Below are 16,419 nucleotides of genomic sequence, written 5' to 3'. Positions count from 1 at the left end.
TGGATACTTGAGGAGAAAGGCTGTTCATGTGACGTGCTTTATTTTTGCATACCAGAGTTGGTCCTTATATCCTAAATAAAATGTAAAGAACATCACACAAAAACGAAACACACAAAATGTATCATAGCGTACACTTGCATTCGATCAGAGTATGCCAGCTTGTTCACAACGAAGATAAGAGTTCTTTGGTACTAATGTTTACTGTGAGGTTGGCTTTCTTTTACAAGACAAGACAAGCAGATGCTTTAAAATAACATTTTATTATTCACTTTTGATTCTATTTACGGACACAATTACAAAAATAGTCAACATGAAGTTAATATAATCCTGGAAAAAAAAACATTTGCAATACAAAGCACACCTTACATTTGTCAGAGTACCTGAAAATAATATCTTAAAAATATTCACAGTTGGATTTGTTTGCCCATACAGCATATTGCTGATAGAACAATTGTCAGCATGTCCTTCTCACAGTTTGACGTAGTTCAAATAAATAATCCTAAAACACAGCTACAAGGACCATCGTGCCGTGTCCCCTGTAGCGAAAGGCGACTCACGGACATCGTCACTTAGCTGTTAGGCAAAGCGGGGAAGTAGTGCGACACACCGTCTTTCCTCAGCAGAAGCGACACGCAGCTGAGCCAGCTTCGACTGGTGGGCATCTCGCCGACAATCTCCCATGTGTCCGTCTCATCGCAGTATCTCTCGATAGTGTCATGATATCTGACAGGTGTTGGGGAAAATCAGGCGTCCGTTTGTTAACGAGACAGAAAATGCAAAGGTGTGGACAGCTTTGCTTTCACCTCACCGGTCCCATCCTTCCTCCCCTCCCAGGACGAAGATCTTTCCATCCACCACAGCGACACCGGGCCGGTAGCGTCGTTCTTTCATGGGAGCGCACATGGTCCACTGGTCAGTCTTGGGGTCATAGCACTCTACCTTGTCTGTGTTTTCCTTGGAGGCGTGCCACCCACCTAAAATTCAGAACAAAAAACCTCAGGTTGCCATTTGATTTACTCAAGCAACTGAACTTAATACCCTAGTTAGCATCACGCGGGGTCCGAACATTTACATGAGTGATTCTTTTGTGTGACAATGGAGGGAGCTGGCGTAGCACATGTGAAAAACTACTGTTGCGGGGGCACCACAATTACAAATGAATTTGGACTGAGTTTTTCTAAAAATGCATTTTTTATTTTTTTTTACAGTTTTTAGATTTGCAACTAAAATAGCAGCAAAATGTGTCATCATAGAACCCATTGAGAATAAATGTAATGTTTCATTTTCTGTTCAGTGTCAACCTTTGACACAATGAGAGTCAAGTAAATACAGTCAAGCCAAATACTGTACCTATGACGTAAATCTTTCCATTCAGCGTACAAGCTGCAGAACCCGAACGACTTATCTGCATCCGAGAAACCTCCATCCACATAGCAGTTTTCGGGTTGTACACTTGTGTGAGATCTGAGCCGTCGCCGTCTTCCAAAACGGCTCCGCCTACGGGACAGACAAAACGCACACACTGTCAACAAGAGGCCAGGATCGTTTGACAGTTCAGAATCTTAAAGTGAGGCGCTTTATTATAAATTAGAGGGCAGCGTGTTCTACCTGTAACATAGAGAAGACCGTCCAGCGCCACGACAGCAGGACTTGTGACTGCCATCTTGACGCAGCCCACAAACTGCCAGCAATTGGTGTGAGGGTTGTAACACTCCACGGAGGCCAGACGAAAGTGACCCTCCCAGCCACCCACAGCATACACAAAACCATCCAGCATCACAAGGCCTGCCAGCAAGGACAGTGAGAACGAGAGAGAAAGATGCTCATGTAGCTCAATGGCTGTTTTTTTTTTAATACGATGACACAGAAGTTGCACGTCTTGCTGCGGCGAGTGAATGGCGAGCATGCGATGTGAAATGAAACAGACTCACCGAGTTCTGAGCGAGACGTGTTCATGGGAGCCATTTCCATCCATGTGTCGGAGCACGAGTCGTAGCGCCACATCTCCCTGCTGGCCGAGCCGTCTGGAAACTCTCCTCCGGCTAAATAAAGGGCGGAGTCTACAGGCGAGACGAGAGCAGGCGCACGCGTCTTGGTGGGGCTTGTGATCTCTTGGAGATTAATTGAAGTTCACGAGGATAATAAGAACCATGGACTTTACGGTCACTTTTGTCTCAGCCCACCTGACACCACCAGCCCGTGCTTGCTCACAGCGAAGGGCAGGCAGGCATGGTCCCTCCACTTATTCGTCAGGGGATCGAAGCTCTCCACGCTGCGCAGCACCACTTTGTCATCCTCGCCGCCAACTGTTATGATTACTTCCGATGTCCCTGTTACCATGGAAACATAAGAAGGGTAACACCCCCCCCCCCCCCGGGAAACATGATGCAAAGGGTGGCACTATTTTTTGACGGTCAAATAAATTACTCCCACGCAGCGTCTAACATCTGTAATGGTAAAATGTTGACCTGTGGATCGGCGCGGCCGTACCCGGGAGCAGAAGAGCTCCCTTCGGCGGTCCTTCAGCAGCAGGTAGTCTTTGGCCTCTGAGATGAGCCTCTGGCATCTGTGGTTCTCCTTCACCACTTCCAGAGATTCAATCACGTCATGCAGATAGTAGGGACTTATGAGGGGCAGGCGGACGTGCTCCAAGACCTGCAGGAAAAGAGCTAAGAGTCGAGCTCTTCGAATTCCACCGCAGCACGCGGCAGCTACAAAGTGTTCACTCCAAATCCCACCTTGTCAAAGCTCTGCCTGCGAGTCGGACATTTATTTAGCCACAGCATGGCGGCCTCGAACACCAATTCCTCTCTGGACACGTTGAGGTGGTCGCTGGCGAGGATTTCAGTTAGTTTGTCCACACACAAGGTCAAGAACTCCTCCTGCGAGAAAGAATTTAAACATGAATCAAACCGCCTGAGATTTGTGAAAGTACGACACAAATAGTACAAAGGAATTCCCTGAGTGGATTGGCGGCTTCGGCTCCTTAGTTTATGGCAGGCTTTCATTTTGCAACGTAACGCACCTGTTGGCAAACGCCGCTAAAGTGACTGAGAATGTAGTCCATGCTTCGTTTCTCCAGCAGTTTACAGGAGTGGGCCTCGGCAAAGCAGTGAATCCCCACGCAGTTGATCTCGTCCATCTGATGCTCCATGAAGCCGCAGCAGGCCTCTCTCACGGCCATCACGTCCAGCATGTTGGCTGCTGCCAACAGCGCCTAGACAGAGCAGAGTCCTTCAGGTTTCCACCACATCGGAGGGAGGGGCACGTAGACAGATGGCGGAGCTGTGACTGAATTTGCCAACAGCCACGGAAAGCTGTGTGGCTGATGTTGGCTGCAGACTTACTCTTTTGAATGAGGGGCTGCTGACGTCATGCAATTTATATAACCGTGCGCTTGTGAATTGTGTTGAGGTCTGGCATAACAGTGCACAAGGTTGGGAAAGCTTTGCGAGTATATGTTCTGTGCAAAAAGTCAAAGAACAGAATTTAGCAAAACCTACCTGGACATTTGCTTTGGAAATGTAGACCTCAGACGTATAGGCATAGCTCACCAGCATGCCAACCATCTGCGGCTCTACTCCATTGATTGCCACCCGCTCCTGTTTGGACTCCTTCAGGGCAGTGCTAAACATTGTCTGGTGAGTAGTCAGCAAAGGGGGATGAAGCCAAGCACACGTTCCACAATTAGGTCATCTGGGGTGGTTGAAATGGGGCGGTCTGAAAGGCACTTTAAAGTGGTATTGACTCATGCGTACCTCAAAGTAAGAGCTGAAGGAGGCCAGCACGATGCGGTGACAGGGGAACTCCTGTCCCCCGCAGCACAGCGTGACATCGCAGAAAGAGTTTTTGAGCCGCAGGGCGTTGAGACCCTGCAGGACGGTGTTGGGGTGCCGGGCTTCCACAAACAGGTAGCCTTCGCCGCACAGGGATCCCGGAGCAACATTTTCCTGGATGTTGCCAATTAGAGAGTTGTCTGCCACAATCTCAGACATTTCTAACGCTGGCGAGGAACCCTGCGAGTCCGCCCGAGAAAGGGAGGGTGAAGAAGAAAATAATCGACACTGGCTCAACACTGGGTCGGATGCGCTCAGAAGGACTTGGTCTAAAGTAATCTCAACTAGGTTTGAGAAAACATCTCAAATCAGTGACAACCCGAGATTAGCTTGTTAGCGCGCTGACTAATGAGGCTTAAGTAGCAGTGTCACGGTGCCAGTTTGGCAGGGGTTTGACTAACTCTTTGACTTCCCCCTCATTTTAATTATTGGCGATATTGCAATCTTAAAAAAATTCGAGTGCACTCACCAGTAAGCATAATCGTTAAACGACAGCCTTAAGAAACACGTTCGATCCGGGCAGGTGAAACGGAACGAAGACGCTTTCTCTTTTTATAGGAAGTTGGCAAACCACTTTTCGGGCTCATTACTGCCACCTATAGGCAAAGGGGTAACGTAGTGTAACAGAATGCTGGCGTTCTTGTATCAGACACAAATACCGGGACACTACGAAACAAAAAAATGTGACAGTCTGAAAGTATGAACTTGCTCGTTAATCTATCTAGCGTGAAATCTGAAATCTAACTGAAAGCTGATATACTCACTTGTGACTTGTTCTGTGAAATGAATGGCAAGAGGTTGGAAACATGTTTATTGTACCTTCTGACATCTAATGGAAGAGCATTCCATTATCTTTCCTTAACTATACTTGACTGGTATAGTGAATGTTATACAGCCACGGAAAGTCAAATTATGAACATTTTATTCATTATTCAGTATGAATGTTTTACAGGTGCACAGATCAAACTAAAGATTCCAAGTGTCATCTTTCATTGAGGTCCTCACAAGCAGCTGTCTCCCAAAGCACCCGGTCTCGCCAGTGCATTCTTGCGACGCGCAACAGCTTCCAGGATCTTCTTTCGGGGTCCCAACTGGATGCGAATGCCTTTCAGGTCTTGGTCGGAGCAGAGCATGAGCGCCTCCAGGTCCAGGTGCTCTCTGGTGAAGGCCAGGGCAAACTCGGGCAAGGAGACGGATGACAAGAATGCATCAAGCGGAGATGTTTCCTCCTCCTCCTCGTCTAGGCCGAGGTCGTCCTGCTGCCACGGGACCTCCGTGTCGGCGTTGCCCTCGAAGCCAGAGAGGTCTTCCTCTCCCTCAATCTTGTCGTTCTCAACGAGGTAGCCCAGGTTTTCATTGTTCCCACCGGTGACGTCGTCCGTGTCCAGGCTCATCCTCTTCATGAAAATAAGACCACCCAGGCCAGGCCTGTTGAAGATGGACTGTTTGACGTGGCCTGCCGATTCATCATCATCATCATCTCCATAGCCAAGCTCTCCTTCATCTTGAAGCTCGTCGAAGATGTCCAAAAACTCAGCATTCTTCGACGCTGCATCCTCCTGCTTGAGGAAAATGACGTTGGCATCTCTCTGCAGAGTGCCCATGTCTTTCTTCCCGAGCTTCTTTTGCAGTGTGCCTTTCAACCTGGCTGACAGCGAGCCAGATTTGTCGGAGGCGATGAACTTGGAGAAGTGCTCATCGACACCGGTTGCGGCGCCCACGCTCGATGAGGCCAACATGTCGCCGCCCTCTGAAGCGGAGCCGGCGCCGTCCACCCCACGGTACATCTTATCCATCTTGCTTTGGTGTCGCCTCTTCACCTTCTCGCAAATTTTCACCCGTTTCTCCGCTTCCCTGGCAGCCTCTTTCTTTAGCCTGGCGACTCTCTTTGGATTCTGGTTGGTCTGCTGGGAGGCGGCGGCGTCCAGGAAGCGCACGCACTCCATGCGATCCCGCGAAGCGGCCACGTCCATTGCCGTATGCTGCTCATTGTCCAGCGCAAACAGGTTAGCGTCAAAACTGACGAGGAAGCTGAGGATGTGCATGTGGCCGTTGGCAGCGGCGTGGTGCAGCGGCGTGTTTCCCCAGATGTCACTTCTGTTGGGGTCTCCCCTGTCACACACAAATAGGATGACATCATCTTATCCAAATTATAGAGCTAGAAGTCGGTAAATGGGCGATCTGTTTTGATGAGAAAACTTGTCGTTTCAATAACTTCTTTATTGTGAAACTTTCAGAAAAAAAAAAAGCCTTTTTTTTTTCCTTCACCAGACTGCAAATGTTAGAAAACGCGCTTTTTGCATCGATAAGACAAACATAATAAGCCCATGATTGAACGCAGACAAGAGTAATTGGTGAGCCATTAAGATGTAAAGTCCTCTACAGGCGCACCTCGGTGTGCCAGTAATAAAAATCATTACAGCAGCAACTGTCGTGCGTGTCCTGAACATTGCGTCAATTGTTCACGGCCACGTTACAGAAACGAGCCTCGCCAGCATCCTCTGAGAAGATTGTCAGCGAGAATGACGTGCGAGTTAGTGAGCAGGCCCTTTTGTGGTGTCTAATGAGGGCTGGAGATGGCACGGTGGATAAAGCTTTCTTTTGTTTTGCGCTACATTTTTTTTCCTTGCTAAAACATTTGGCTCGGCCTGACAGGAAGTCGCTACAAAAGTGGAACAAAATTTTAGATAAAAACAGAAGGAACTTTTTTTGAATAACAACGTACTTTGTTGTTCAAAACAAGTAATAGACACGTGTCGATCACTATTTATATCAATTAAAAGACTAGAATTGTATTTTGTGAAAGATAAGCTGAGATATTATATTAAGGTCATCTCACCAAGTTGCATCAGGAAAGGATGAAATGAGATCAGCAATAAGTCCACTTGGTTTATAGCAGGGGTCTCAAAGTCCAGTCCTTGGGGGCCACATTCCTACATGTTTTCCAAGTTTCCCTCGTTAAACACACCTGATTCAATTATCAGGCTGCTGCAGAACGTGAGGATGAACTGATCATTTGAATCAGGTGTGTTTAACAAGGGAAACTTGGAAAACATGTAGGAATACGGCCCCCGAGGACTGGATTTTGAGATCCCCGGTTTATAGGCTATATTATCATCCAAACCCATCCACTGTTCATTTTGTCTATAAAGCGCACATTCAATACCGAATGATTCTCACCCTCTGCTGCATATGAGCTGAAGCGCATCCACATGCCCGTGAAAAGCAGCCAGCAGGGTGGGCGTCATGCCGTCTTCGTCCGGAGAGTTCAGGTCCTTCCTGGTGGCCTCCTTTAGAAGATCCAGGTAACCGTCGATGGCCGCCTTGTGGTACCTAGACATGACGGTCTTTTTCCAGGATTCAAAAGCGAGAGCACAAACAAATTCTTCACCTCCGTCAAGAGCGCAAAGCCTTCAGACCAAGTAAGCTCGTGCAGGGCGTCGACGTCAACAGCTCAGAGCCATAAAACAATGGCAAAGTCCAGGTCCACTGCTGCACCTCATCCATCTCCTCCTGCACAATCGCAAACCTCCAACTATGTGATAATGAGTCTGGCCTTCTATACTGATTCCGTCCTACAATACTCTTATATGTCAATCCGTGGTTAATGATAGCCACTACACCTAAAATTGGTCAATTAAAATTTGTCCATTATTTTTTCCATTATACTTCTTAAAAATTTACTATAACGTCGGATACGGATAAATGTCCCGGCCCCTTAGATGGCGCTCAAGAGGAATTCTGTCTTGTGCGTGCCACGAAGAAGGGATGCGGAAGCAAAAATGAATGGGGAGGGAAGATGTCAGTTATCAACGATCTTTTTGTCTGCTAGTTTGACATCTCCGCATGAATGATTCACTACTGACACCTATTTACTGTAAGCGAGCCAGACAGTTAAGACTCGAAGTTCTTCACACGGACCAACTGTGTGCTGTGACCGAGAAAAGGTTGTCAACATGTCCGCCAATGGAAGCTCACCGGTCGGTCTGCTCTCTTACGAGACTCTGGTCCACGCTGTGGCAGGGGCAATGGTGAGTGGAAGAAAGAGAAGTGCCATAACAAGACACAGCGTGGTAATACGCACAACGGTGATATTACGCGGTGTGCGTAATATCACCGGTTTCTGCTCATTGTGAATCTCGGTTAGTAATTTTATTTGTCTTTTCAGGGCAGCGTGACAGCAATGACTACTTTTTTCCCTTTGGACACAGCTAAAAGTCGGCTTCAGGGTGAGTTCCTCCCTGAAAAAAGCACAAGTGGCCTGATTTTTGAGATACAAGCTGTTTGGATGTTTTTCTTTTTTGACTCGCCAGCAAAAATTCGAGATAAGATTGCTGTTTGACGACAGTGAGGTCAACTCGCTTTATAAGAAGCAGCAGCTTCAACATCAAAGTGGCTTCAAGTCATTGAGTGCCACTCCTAACTGAAATTTACAAAGTTTAAAATTGGGAGCTTTGTGTCATTTTTGTTGTTGTTGTTGTTTAGTTGATGAGAGCAGAAATTCCAAATCCACGCCAGTCATCCTAGCCGAGATTGCGCAGGAAGAAGGCGTGTGAGTATGCCGATGGATTGGAGCCGCTCGAGTAATGCGCGTAAGTGACTCGACGCTCTCCGTCATGACGCGTCCGTGCAGGCTGGCTTTGTACAGAGGCTGGTTCCCGGTTATCTCCAGCCTCTGCTGCTCCAACTTTGTCTACTTCTATACCTTCAACACACTGAAGAGGCTGACGGCCTCAGGGCCGCAGCAGTCCAGACTGGGCAAAGACCTGCTCACGGGCATCGTATCAGGTGAATCTCAAGCCGCGCCGTGACGCCCGCTGGGAAATGTTCTCGAGTGGATTTATTCCACTTGTCGCCACCCTAATCGTGCAACCTGGTTGCTTGTGTTGCTCATGAAGGGGCGGTGAATGTGATCCTAACTACGCCTATGTGGGTGGTCAACACTCGTCTGAAACTCCAGGGGGCCAAATTTAGAAACGAAGACCTTCATCAGACGCACTACAAGGGCATGTTTGGTGCGTGCGTAGCCGCCCCCATCTTGTGTGGGGAGGAGGTGTTGCTTACCTCTTTGTGGCTTTCATTCTCTAGATGCCTTCTCCCAGATCATAGGGAGCGAGGGGGCGGCCACGCTGTGGAACGGCATGCTGCCCTCTCTTATCCTTGTCCTAAACCCGGCCGTGCAGTTCATGTTCTACGAGTCCATGAAGAGGAGGGCAGGCAAAGGGGGCAGGAAGGTGAGCGGACACGCTACAACATCCAATGTGATAGACTTTGTGGGAAAATGCACGAGAGCCTCAGACATGTACAAAGCGGAAAGACCACCAGAGAGTTGAGCCTCTTGTCACATGAGAGTTGAGCCTCTTGTCACATCTTCAAACGATCTGCTCAAAAGACTTTTGTGCATGGCTGTGCTACAAAACAGGAAAAGGCTAATTGGCTCTTCCACAGATCTCATCTGGTGAGATTTTCCTCATGGGAGCTGTTGCCAAAGCTATCGCGACTACCGCCACGTATCCACTGCAGACCGTCCAAGCTATACTCAGGGTAACTGCTGCATCGTATGGGAAATTGATTTCTTTGTTGCATATAAATGCTAATTACGAAAAGTGTGAGCTGAGCACGAGGCTTTCCTAAGGAATGGGCATCAGTCGTGTAGGATGTTGTGGATTGGTCGGTCGGTCGTGAGCTTAATGAATGTATTGATGAATTGAGTCTGAGGCAAAAGGGACCACACGACTCTGTTGCGGTCACTCACCTCCAGTTTGCAATCCGAGGAGGAACTTGCCTGATGCTAGCTATGGCACGTGGTTGATCCGGGAAACATTAACTGCCCCTCTACATTGACAAAATGTTCCCTAAATTGCGTTCTTGTACATTTGTCAATCATTTCCCCACAGGAAATGTGACTTTTCATTCCTCTGGAACCACGGTAGATTTTTTTTCTTGCATTTTGTGGCATCTCTTCGTCAAATAGAGATGTGTCCTGTAGTGGCAAAATTTCTTTCGTGGTTGCTATCCGACCAAGGTTTGACAGTTTGTTTCCTGCGTTTCAAGATAATTCGCTCGAATTTACATGTCGATACAACACATAAGGAGGTTCAAATGATAAAGCAAAATGCACTTGATCATGCAACCTAGTCTAAAGCGTTACTAAACATTCCTCTGACCTATTTAACCACAAAAAAAATCGTAATCACTTTCTAATAAATTGGTTCTAACACGTCCGTCTTTCCGGCTGAACTGAGCGTGTGTCGTCTTTTCAGTTTGGCCAGTACAAAGGCGATGGCAAGGGCGGCCTGATGGGAAGTCTGGTAAACATCTTCTCCATGTTGATGGAACGAATTCGGTAAGCACCACCCGTTCTCAAGACGCACCGTCTACCGCCAAGTGTTTGTAGTCAGAGTTTAGAGTTCTGGTCGGTCGGCTGGTTCGGCCATCCGTCCGTTGCTAAACACTTGTTGCGTCTGACAGGAAGCGTGGCCTTCTGGGGCTCTACAAAGGCCTGGAGGCCAAGCTGCTTCAGACGGTGCTGACGGCTGCCCTCATGTTTGTGGTGTACGAGAAGATCACTGCCGCCACCTTCAAAATGATGGGCCTGCACAGGAAGCTCACGCACTGAGCAGGTCGTCGCTCGCGCTCCCAATCCCGATTGGAGAGGTGAAGGAGATCAGTCAGATCAAATGCTCCATTTGGTGGACTTCTTAACGTGCACTTTGGTTAAACCGACTAATGAGATGAAATGACTCATGGCAAATGATGAAAAGTGCTTTTTTGGGTTGTTGACTTTTGAATGGAAAGTCCTCATGACTGTCAGTCAGTGACACAACACGGGCTCCTATCACTTGTTTACATGACGTAAAAAAAAAAACCCTCTTGGATTGATATTTCCAGTCGTTTTCCAGTCAAGAAATTATCTTTTAAAAAAGTGGTTTGTACTGTTTTAGTGGTAAAAGTGGGTTAGTAAAAACATTACAATTTAATTCAGAGACTGAAAGTTTCTTAATAAAGGTTTGACACTTACGCCAGTTACTTCCTGGAATGAATCAACTCGCCCAACCTGCTTGTAAAATACAAAGGAATACCCGCATACTTTGCGGAGCTTCGACTGTTTCGCAAGCGGTGTAAAAAGATATGCAGTAATCCCTCATTTTTCGCTGGGGTTACGTTCCGAAAACAACCGGTGATAGGTGCAATCCGTGAAGTAGAGGGATTACTGTGGTGCCTCTTTAGCTCATTTCCGTCACGTACCATTCAGGCAGGAAAGAATAAATGGAGTCGCTGAGGATAGTGAAGGTCACGTCACTGCGCACTTTTCGGGAGAACAGGTAGACCACACTGGAAGACCAGAGAGGAAAAAAAAGCTTAAAAAATGTGTCCGAGTGCTGGAACACAAATGCCGTAAAATTAGCGCAGATGTAGGAAATATGACGTCTGTAAACAATCGTCAGCATTCACATAAGTCAAAGTACTTCCAACTCACCGAGGATCGTCTCGAGTCACCACGCGCTTGACAAACGACAGAAACTCGCTGCAGAAGTTTAGGCACACCGACGGCCTCCAAGCCAAGTGCTCGCCCTGGCCCAGAGAAGACAAGTGGGTTCGTTGTGGGTACGGTTCTCTCGCCACGTGTGGCTGCGGGCTGCCTATACCTGAACCAGGTTTGGAATTTCGGCGGTGTGGTAAGTCTGCACGGACACGATGACCCCATCATCGTTCTTGAAGCCGGCCACGATGCGAGGGACTCCAAGGAGGATCGATTGTGCCCACCACTTGAGCAGCTTGAACCTGATGATGAAAAAATGCTCCCGAGTACAGTCGTATTATGAAGCTGAAGGGGGGGCCTGAGTCACATGACTCGGGTTAAACACAAATTTTCGGACTAGCTCCGCTAAAAGCTCCCTTGATTTAGACACGTCTTTCATCAGAGCTTCAAGGTCATGTTACACCAGTGTCAGATTGCATTATTATTGGTCTTTGAATCAAAGTTTGTCACACCGATGTAGAAATCGACTCGTGAAAAAGCCAGACTGGATTTGGCATCAAGTTTGGCATCGACTTGCGCGGCATACATGGCTCGATTCATGAACATCTCCTTATAGTCAGGCCTATAACAGTGGACTTTAGGCGAGACCCTTCACCACTTTCACCCCTCACTATCCGCAGTAATACTACTCTTTCCACAGACACCTTCAAGTTCCTAGCAACCACAATCTCTCGGGACCTGAAATGGATCAGCCACATAGACTCTGTCCGGAAGAAGGCCCAGCAGAGGCTGTACTTTCTGAGACAGCTCAAGAAGTTCAAACTGCCGTGGGTGCTGCTGAAGACCTTCTAAACTGCCATCATCAAGTCTGTCCTCCGCACCTCCATCACTGTCTGGTTTGGATCGGCCTCCAAACAAGACAAGCACAGACTGCAACGGACAATCAGGACTGTAGAAAAGATAATTGGAATCAACCTCCCATCTATCCAGGACTTGTACCAGTCCAGGACCAGGAAACCCAGACCCTTCTCACCCAGGTTGCAGTCTTTTGGAACTACTCCCCTCCCGACGGCATTATTCAAGATTCAAGAATTTTTATTCGCCATGTTTGAGCGTGCCAAACAAGTAACCAAAACCAGCAGACACAGAGACAGCTTCTTCCCCCAAGCTGTCGCTCTGATGAACTCACACCACTCTTAGAGTCTCAGAGTCATTGCTGTGCAAGAACATCCTGCTCTCCACACCTTTTTTGAATTGTCTACACTGCATTCATTGCAGCCTGGTCATCCTGGAAGAGGGATCCTCCCATCTGTGGTCTCTTCTCACGGTTTCACATTTCCCCTAGTTGGAGTTTTCAGTTTTTCCTTGCCCTCCTGGGAGTTTAAGATCAGGGGATGTTGGAGAATATTTGTCATTTTTCACACATGTCCTGGGTGTTAGTCACCTAAATGTTGAACAGAGGCTGTGATGTACCAAAGTCAAATTCCTTGTTTAGCACGCTCAAACATGGCGATTAGAAATTCTTTAATCTTGAATCTTAAATCTCATGAAATGTGGGAAAAAGCAATTTACGTGTGCTACTTTGGAGGCTTGACAAACCTGTGGAATTTGCTTCGCTGTTTATCTGTGCCCATCTGTCCTGATGTCTTGAGCTCCAGGTAGCAAGCGGGAGGAGCCAGAGCATTGGGGTCTTTGTCCCGGCAGTCCACCTCGCCGGAGAACAGCAGCCTGTGGTCCGAGAGACAAGTTCGGACCACGCTGTAGAAGGCCTCGTTGGAGTTGACCACGCCGCTCGAATCGGGTAAGCCATCAATGTTGTCTTTGGGGGTACAAAACATTTTTGTCCCAAGCAATTCCCAAATAAGTAATGATATGTATACTAACAACTTGAAAACAATCACTTGCGGCGTGATACCTAGTTGCTTTTTTTTTTTCTGTGCCATAAAATGTCAAAGACACCACACTAAAGTTGTCCAGTTAGTGTCAAGAAACACTGTTGAAGTTAAGCTTTGTATTTTGGGGAAGAGCTACAAAAGTTTAGCCTTGGTTGTTAGTGGCGATAGGGAAGTTTTCAATGCATCTGTAAACCTGATAAGGTGAAGTAAGAGGAATTTGAAAGGATATGAAATTAAGGTGAAGTAAGAGGAATTTGAAAGGATATGAAATTCTTTTGGGATTACATTTTAACTGCAAGCAACAGAATCCCAGGCCGCCAACTAAGAAAGTCCTACCTGCGCATATGTACTGCTCAAACTTGTATCCCCAGTATATATTCTCATCGTGGCTCTCGGTGCGGTTCTGCCGGTCCTGGCAAGCGCTGTCGGTTTCCACTTCGTTGATGTAAATTACTCCTTTGAACTTTGTGACGGCCAGCGACCACTCAGTCAGAGCCTCATACGGTGTGCATAAAACTTTGGTCAAACGGCCTCGGGATGTCACAAAGTCAAAGTCATCCAAAGCACTGGGGAGGAAAAAAACAAACAAAAACGCCAAGTGATATTGAGACCCAGAAGTAAGGTCACGTGGAGCCTGGAGATACTTGATTAATTGCTTCCATGGCCTTGCTTGGATTAACGGCCACCGGGTAGTAACTTACGATGACGCGGCTGCCTTCTGCATGAGGTTGGACTTATTGGCCAAGATCCAGTGCAGGATGTGTTCCAGGTTCTTCTTCACATTTTCATCTCTCCTTATGTAGCGGTCATTATAGCCATCCCTCAGGTCAAAATTTGGGCTCTGCTCAGGTTTCACAAAGTATCGCATCTGACTCTTGTCGTGGTGGAAACGACTCTGCGTGTCCAGGGAGAAGGAGCCCTCCTCCACTCGCTCTTTGAACGGAGGCTCGTTGCCTCCGTACGCCTCCTTTCTAGTGCTCAGCGTCTCGCGGTACATCCTTGTCTGAAGGTGAGTGAGAGTGTTCCAAATGAGAAGCGAGGCGGTTGAGCAAAAATCAGTTAGAAGCGGTGCAGGGCAGATGTATCATACATTTGAATTCCGGCGCAAGTTTACTGGTGTGTGATTCCCTATTTTAAACCATGAGAATCCATAATTGCGTCTTCATGCGTTCAAATGCTCACCATCCCAATTTCCGTACATGCACATTTTACTTCACTGAGTCAGGAACAACTCTCAGCATCGTACTGGCAGCGGTTGCCCCAATAAAAATACAGTGAGCATTTTGGACTTAGATCAGTACCGGTGGAGCTGACAGCCACTTAATCATCGAGGCTATATTCTCAGAGCTTTTCACCTCGAACATTTGCCCGTAATCAAATGAAAATATAAAGTAAGACATTAATAAGTAGATTTGCTTGATTTTCTACTCTATCAGCAATTTGAGCACATAGAAATGGGAAGAGTCGCTCTCACCTTATCCGAGCTGGGGTGTGAACGTGTGACGATCCCACAGCACTGCTGAGACTTGTTTTATTCTTTCGGTTGGTTTCGTTTCTTCTGAAGTGGTACTCTGAGTTTCTATTCTCAGAAATCTTTGAATGTTTGTTTCACTTTGGCAGAAGCGAGGAACACATCTGCCAACAACATGACTTCACAAAGCGTTCAGTGGTCAGCCTGACCGAGGGCCTCATATCTTTGCTTTAACAAAGCTCTCTGTCGAGCTCCAGAGAGTTCCTTTAACTCCCAATCATATATACCTCCCTTCCTTTCTTATCTTCCTGTATATGCCTGCGAGAGGCCCTCACCAGTTATGAGTAGAACGCCTTTGTTAAGTGTTATAGAAAAGACATACATGTTGAAGTAGATGCATATGTTATCCCATATTTACTCAATGTTTAAGTAACTCCATACAAGTTATCTCACTTTTACTTCATATCTCTTAAGTGTTTGCACAAAAGGTATCAAATTATTTACTCAATATTATTATTGTGTGAAACTTAGCAAGAAAGTCTAGTTCCATTGTTCCACAGGAAAACGGCACTCAACACACTTCGAGATATCTAATCAGTCGAGGACGAGGCTGCCAACCAGGGCTGTGGACTCGGTCGGATTTTTGCACCGAGTCTGAGTCCGGCCTCTTGACCACCGAGTCCGGCTGTCCATTTTTTCTGTTAATTCATGTGACTGCTTAGTCTTTATTCAAGGCTAATTTAGATCAAAATCTAAATAATGATATAAGCTGGGTGACATAGTCATCCTTGACATTGGTACATAATGTAAACATTAGCCTAAGTGCAACTCAACGTGGCCGCATTGATCGTAAGCAGGGCTGTGGACAGTATTCCTACGCGCATTCTCAGCAGCATGATGAAAATAAAATTGAACGTATTTTTTTTATTGTCGGATTCGGTGGACTCGGTCAAAATCAGCACCGAGTCCGGCAAAAATGACCGAGTCCGAGTCCACAGCCCTACTGCCAACCGACTGAGGAGAGACTCTGCACTGCCGGGGTCACGGAAAGGCCAAGGTTCTGTTGGCCCGCTTCGTTAGCTAGGCAGCGTTGCTACAGCCACAAACTCCCCTCCCTTTAGTGTAGCAACGCTTTTGTAACCAGGGCAACCTAAAACATTAAAAAGAGGAGACAGCAGACTGAGAGCTCAGAACTGATGGAGATTGAGATTGTCTTCTCCTCTTTGATTCAGTATGTGACTTAATGTCTGATGGTACTTAGACCTGACACAAAAGACAAACATATGCCCCCCACCCCTAAGTGCAGGCCTGTTGGGTGAAAGGCCTGGTCCCTGCCAATTTTTCCCTTCAGTGAAGTAAATCTAGCTTGCACACAGTTTTTGGCCCGACATGGGACAATTTTGATGATGCCTGCAGTTTTTTTTTCAGTCCTCCAAAAAATAAATCACGAGAATGAAATTACTTCTCTCTATTGTCCGAGAAGACGTTCACTACTTGACGCTTATGACACTTAGGGTATATTCAGACCTGACTGTTTGGTCCACTTTAAAAGGACCAGGGTTTGATTCTAAGGCTGGTTTGGACCTTTTATGCAGGTGTGAATACGCGAAAACGAATCCTGGAGCGCATTAAAGAACCAGACCGAGACCCACTTTTCAAAGTGGTCTCGGTTTGCTTCCAAAACAAACTCTGGTGCCGTTCGCTTCAGGTGTAAATACAAAAGGAGTAGATCTG

At 47.0% G+C, this 16,419-nt stretch overlaps 4 protein-coding genes across 11 annotated transcripts; 1 reads left to right on the top strand and 3 right to left on the bottom strand.

The window, feature by feature from the left end:
* Positions 1-241: 241 nt before the first annotated feature.
* LOC148383210 (kelch-like protein 24) lies at positions 242-4,448 on the bottom strand. 4 transcript variants are annotated; one of them, XM_088358060.1, is made up of 12 exons: positions 4,306-4,448; positions 3,759-4,016; positions 3,504-3,638; positions 3,026-3,217; positions 2,739-2,882; positions 2,469-2,655; positions 2,184-2,330; positions 1,932-2,111; positions 1,609-1,785; positions 1,351-1,497; positions 809-974; positions 242-723 (listed from the first exon to the last, which is right to left on the bottom strand). In XM_088358060.1, the coding sequence occupies exons 2-12, from the start codon at positions 3,993-3,995 to the stop codon at positions 570-572; spliced, it is 1,866 nt and encodes a 621-aa protein (XP_088214186.1). In that variant the 5' UTR covers positions 3,996-4,016; positions 4,306-4,448; the 3' UTR covers positions 242-569. The 4 variants fall into 4 exon arrangements, with proteins under 4 accessions (XP_088214186.1, XP_088214188.1, XP_088214187.1 ...); XM_088358062.1 differs by having other exon boundaries at positions 809-884; XM_088358061.1 differs by having other exon boundaries at positions 1,932-2,060.
* Positions 4,449-4,741: 293 nt separating this feature from the next.
* On the bottom strand, positions 4,742-6,834 carry anks4b (ankyrin repeat and sterile alpha motif domain containing 4B). Its single transcript, XM_088358079.1, has 2 exons — positions 6,676-6,834; positions 4,742-5,948 (listed from the first exon to the last, which is right to left on the bottom strand). Exon 2 carries the CDS (start codon positions 5,879-5,881, stop codon positions 4,838-4,840), a length of 1,044 nt encoding a protein of 347 aa, XP_088214205.1. The 5' UTR covers positions 5,882-5,948; positions 6,676-6,834; the 3' UTR covers positions 4,742-4,837.
* A 39-nt stretch (positions 6,835-6,873) lies between these two features.
* slc25a17l (solute carrier family 25 member 17-like) lies at positions 6,874-10,856 on the top strand. Of its 5 annotated transcripts, XM_088358073.1 has the most exons (11): positions 6,876-7,141; positions 7,194-7,258; positions 7,719-7,867; positions 8,005-8,065; positions 8,322-8,388; positions 8,470-8,624; positions 8,735-8,851; positions 8,925-9,070; positions 9,285-9,380; positions 10,100-10,182; positions 10,308-10,856. In XM_088358073.1, exons 1-11 carry the CDS (start codon positions 7,083-7,085, stop codon positions 10,453-10,455), a joined length of 1,146 nt encoding a protein of 381 aa, XP_088214199.1. In that variant the 5' UTR covers positions 6,876-7,082; the 3' UTR covers positions 10,456-10,856. The 5 variants fall into 5 exon arrangements, with proteins under 5 accessions (XP_088214200.1, XP_088214203.1, XP_088214202.1 ...); XM_088358074.1 differs by lacking the exon at positions 9,285-9,380 and having other exon boundaries at positions 6,874-7,141; XM_088358077.1 differs by lacking the exon at positions 7,194-7,258 and having other exon boundaries at positions 6,875-7,141; positions 7,784-7,867.
* Positions 10,763-14,843, bottom strand: LOC148383207 (decapping and exoribonuclease protein-like). The gene is made up of 7 exons (XM_088358078.1): positions 14,689-14,843; positions 13,916-14,217; positions 13,551-13,780; positions 12,919-13,138; positions 11,486-11,621; positions 11,317-11,411; positions 10,763-11,171 (listed from the first exon to the last, which is right to left on the bottom strand). The coding sequence occupies exons 2-7, from the start codon at positions 14,209-14,211 to the stop codon at positions 11,063-11,065; spliced, it is 1,086 nt and encodes a 361-aa protein (XP_088214204.1). The 5' UTR covers positions 14,212-14,217; positions 14,689-14,843; the 3' UTR covers positions 10,763-11,062.
* Positions 14,844-16,419: the final 1,576 nt, after the last annotated feature.

This window comes from Syngnathus floridae, chromosome 17 (assembly GCF_059516105.1).
Source record: "Syngnathus floridae isolate MCC-2025c chromosome 17, RoL_Sflo_1.0, whole genome shotgun sequence".
Lineage (NCBI taxonomy): Eukaryota > Metazoa > Chordata > Actinopteri > Syngnathiformes > Syngnathidae > Syngnathus > Syngnathus floridae.
Note: the sequence above shows the minus strand (reverse complement) of the source record. Positions and strands in the feature narration are given on the sequence as shown.